We start from the raw sequence: 3,900 nt of genomic DNA, 5'->3' as shown, positions 1-3,900 counted from the left end.
GAAAATCCTAGGAAAATGTGTCCACATTCTCGTAATACATTAAGCGAGGGGACAGAAAATACTAGGAAAATGTGTCCCCATTCATCTGTTGTAGTCATTCAGTGAGGGGACAGAAAATCCTAGGAAAATGTGTCCCCATTCTCGTAATACATTAAGCAAGGGGACAGAAAATCCTAGGAAAATGTGTCCCCATACTCGTAATACATTAAGCGAGGGGACAGAAAATCCTAGGAAAATGTGTCCCCATTCATCTGTTGTAGTCATTCAGTGAGGGGACTGAAAATCCTAGGAAAATGTGTCCCCATACTCGTAATACATTAAGCGAGGGGACAGAAAATCCTAGGAAAATGTGTCCCCATTCTCGTAATACATTAAGCGAGGGGACAGAAAATCCTAGGAAAATGTGTCCCCATTCATCTGTTGTAGTCATTCAGTGAGGGGACAGAAAATCCTAGGAAAATGTGTCCCCATTCTCGTAATACATTAAGCGAGGGGACAGAAAATCCTAGGAAAATGTGTCCCCATACTCGTAATACATTAAGCGAGGGGACAGAAAATCCTAGGAAAATGTGTCCCCATTCTCGTAATACATTAAGCGAGGGGACAGAAAATCCTAGGAAAATGTGTCCCCATTCATCTGTTGTAGTCATTCAGTGAGGGGACAGAAAATCCTAGGAAATTGTGTTCCCATTCTCGTAATACATTCTGTGAGGGGACAGAAAATCCTAGGAAAATGTGTCCCTATACTCGTAATACATTAAGCGAGGGGACAGAAAATCCTAGGAAAGTGTGTCCCCATTCTTGTAATACATTCTGTGAGGGGACAGAAAATCATAGGAAAATGTGTCCCCATTCTCGTAATACATTAAGCGAGGGGACAGAAAATCCTAGGAAAATGTGTCCCCATACTCGTAATACATTAAGCGAGGGGACAGAAAATCCTAGGAAAATGTGTCCCCATTCATCTGTTGTAGTCATTCAGTGAGGGGACAGAAAATCCTAGGAAATTGTGTTCCCATTCTCGTAATACATTCTGTGAGGGGACAGAAAATCCCGGGAAAATGTTTCCTCATTCACCTGTAATACATTCCGTGAGGGGACAGAAAATCCTAGGAAAATGTGTCCCCATTCTCGTAATACATTCAATGAGGGGACAGAAAATCCCGGGAAAATGTGTCCCCATTCTTGTAACACATTCAGCGAGGGGACAGAAATTCCCGGGAAAATGTGTCCCCATTCATCTGTTATACATGAAGCGAGGGGACAGAAAATCCTAGGAAAATGTGTACCCATTCATCTGTTATAGTCATTCAGTCGGTTACCCCGGCGAAATATGTCCCCATTCACCCGTAATGCATTCGATGGCCAAAAAGTCGAGAAACATGTTTTAGATTTGACCACAGTGAGACTAGTTGACTTTTAGTTGAGGGGACATTAATCCCGAGTACCTTTGGGGATATGTTAACCTGGAATCCCTACAAATGCCAAACTAATGAGCCTTTTTCGTTCACTGAACGTTCATATCTTTTTAATGCTGTATTACGAGATATGTCTTCAAGATGAAAAAAAGGGTCGGCATCGGAAGATCTAAGGGCACCGAAAATCTAATCTGCCCGGGAAAATGGGCCCCCTTCTTTCAATCACTACAAAAAGTATGTTTGTTCTTTAAACATTCAAGTTTAAGATGTGCGTTACATTGAAAAACAGCTTTCAATGTTGAAATATAGCATATAGTAGTCTTTGTTGCTGTGGGCTTTCGTACTTTTAGGCCACGCCCACCGGCCTCAAATTGGACCAATGGCAGGAGGGGGACTGATTTTCCTGGGGAGACACATATTCCTGGAACACCGGCATGCGGCCATCCTGACACGAAAGGACCGACACATCTATCACAGTTGACCACGGACAGGGCACTTCCCGGGGCGACACAGGCCCTGGCAGTTCAGCCAAGAGCAGGCAGGAAAGCGGACTTGTCGGGCCCAGACGGACTTCCCCCCGCGGTAGCGTTTTTGTGATGCTGCGCTATCTTAGGTTACACAGTTCGGGCGCTAGCTGAGAGCCAGAAGCGAGGCTCCAGTAAGCAAGCATGCTCTGTACGGTGCTCAGGAGGGACGTGCTTCCTAGCTTAGCGGTATTGTGCTTGTTCGGAACGCTGACCTTCGCCGATGGAGAATCCGTGGCCGGGAAAACCGCGTCCCTCGCAGGCCGGGAATTCCAAGGGGCTACGGAGGGGGAACAGGCGGGGGAGGGGTCTGTCCTTACCGACAGTGAGAAGCATAAGGCCATTGAAGAGACAGAAAGGCTGAAGAAAGCAGTAGCCGGAAAGGCAACGGCGTCTTGGGCCGCTGAGGGACTTGGCGCTGTCCTGCCCGAGGTAGAAACTATCAATGTCAGAACTAATGTTCCGGTCACGGGGGAGGGGCAAACTGCCCACGGCTCACCCTCCCCCAGCCTGGCTGCAGAGACCTTAGCGCAGGTCCTGGCACCAGGGTCCGGTCAGTGTGCCTACACGTTCATCGTGCCAGAAACCCTAGCGAAGCAGACCTGTAACGCCGCGGACACGGGCATCAGGCAGCAGGACATACAGGCCATGTCCCGCCGGTGGGAAATCATGCAGACCCAGATCGCTCAGCTCCGGAGCGAACTGACCACGCGACTCCTGGAGACGGAGAGGAACGTGCTGAACAAGTCCGCGGAGTTCATGAAGAGGCTGCACCGCGAGGAGAAGCCGAGCACGCCGCAGCAGGCTCCACCGGACCGTAATCTGGAAATAGAGATTAGACAACTGAAGGACAGACTGGCAGTGCTAGAAGGCATAAATAGTAACCAAGACAACTTGATAAGGAGCCTTGTACGGGACAGAGAAGAAGTCGACAAAGTCCTAACGGCGCACGAGACGCTCATTCAGCAGCTAAAACTGACAATGAGAGAAGAGCGAGCGAAAAACAGCAAATTCCAAATGGAAGTTCGAAACTTAGTCTATAACCAAAGTGGGACAATTCTACAGCTCTTCGAGCAAGTGAACGCACTAGGCTCAGAAAGGACACCGGAGCGGCAGCCTGACGGTGGAACTTCTTCACCCCTCAGACATGAGGACATGCAGGTGAGTTTGGTGTGTCTTACAGAAGTCATCGCCGCATACATAAGACTGAATAATTCGTCATTCTGTAGCCTGTCCGCACTCTGATGTTTCAATTTTTGTTTTGAAAAGCACTAGGTTAGGAGCCGTTTCTTAGTCTTCATTGAAATTATCCAAAGTCTCTTACACGTCCTCTAGGAGGGGATGTTTCCGAATGGACCTGTTTTCTTTACTACGTGCCGCGATAACCTGCTCGTCTGGCGTGACCTTGTAGCACTCCGGGACACCTGGAAGGTGCACCGGGCAGACAGAGTCTGTAGCCACGGAGAAACTGATAAATATTGGCAGAAATTCCACAAACTGTTTGTTTATTTGTTTACGTGACAGTGTGTTTATTAAAATTCACCACTCAAGTGGCAGGCCTAGGGGCGATGGAACAGGTGACTGCACCTTTACTAGCCCTCGTCCAGACATAAAAATACAATGAATACAGATGAAGGTACTAATGAAAGACGACACATTCAGTCACAGACTACGGAGCCCTTAAATTCGTAAATTTAAGGGCCTGTTTATGATGACCAAAGTCCAAACCGAACTTTTTACGGACAGGTATTTGAACGTTTGTATTGTACACATTTCCCTGGACAGGAGGACATAAGAACAAAAGTCCTGTTTGAACGCAACCATACCAACAGTAAGACAGTCACAGGTAAAGAAACGCCGCGTGCAGCATATACTCGTCCGAAAGAAAGCTATCTGAGTCATGTTGGGTAAATCTGAATCTGTTTGGCTGACCAGCACGGCATCACACACTGAGCGCT

The 3,900-nt window shown here is 47.5% G+C and overlaps 2 protein-coding genes across 4 annotated transcripts in view; one reads left to right on the top strand and one right to left on the bottom strand.

Moving 5' to 3' along the window:
• Window positions 1-2,296, bottom strand: part of LOC118414148 — a 3,472-nt gene extending 1,176 nt beyond the window's left edge. The window contains exon 1 of one of the 3 annotated variants that reach the window (XR_004830912.1): window positions 2,158-2,296. Coding sequence is in view for 2 of the 3 variants with exons in the window: in XM_035817980.1 (XP_035673873.1) it covers window positions 1,848-1,854 (7 nt within the window). In the remaining variant the exon portion in view is untranslated. Of the gene's footprint in view, window positions 1-1,847; window positions 1,976-2,157 lie in introns of those variants that run through there. The other 2 variants (XM_035817980.1, XM_035817981.1) reach the window with 2 other exon arrangements.
• Window positions 1,866-3,900, top strand: part of LOC118414147 — a 25,365-nt gene continuing 23,330 nt past the window's right edge. Inside the window, exon 1 of the mRNA XM_035817979.1 lies at window positions 1,866-3,103. Coding sequence (XP_035673872.1) covers window positions 2,087-3,103 — 1,017 coding nt within the window. The 5' untranslated portion in view covers window positions 1,866-2,086. The remainder of the gene's footprint in view (window positions 3,104-3,900) is intronic.

This window comes from Branchiostoma floridae, chromosome 4 (assembly GCF_000003815.2).
Source record: "Branchiostoma floridae strain S238N-H82 chromosome 4, Bfl_VNyyK, whole genome shotgun sequence".
Lineage (NCBI taxonomy): Eukaryota > Metazoa > Chordata > Leptocardii > Amphioxiformes > Branchiostomatidae > Branchiostoma > Branchiostoma floridae.
This window is presented reverse-complemented; position numbering and strand designations above follow the sequence as displayed.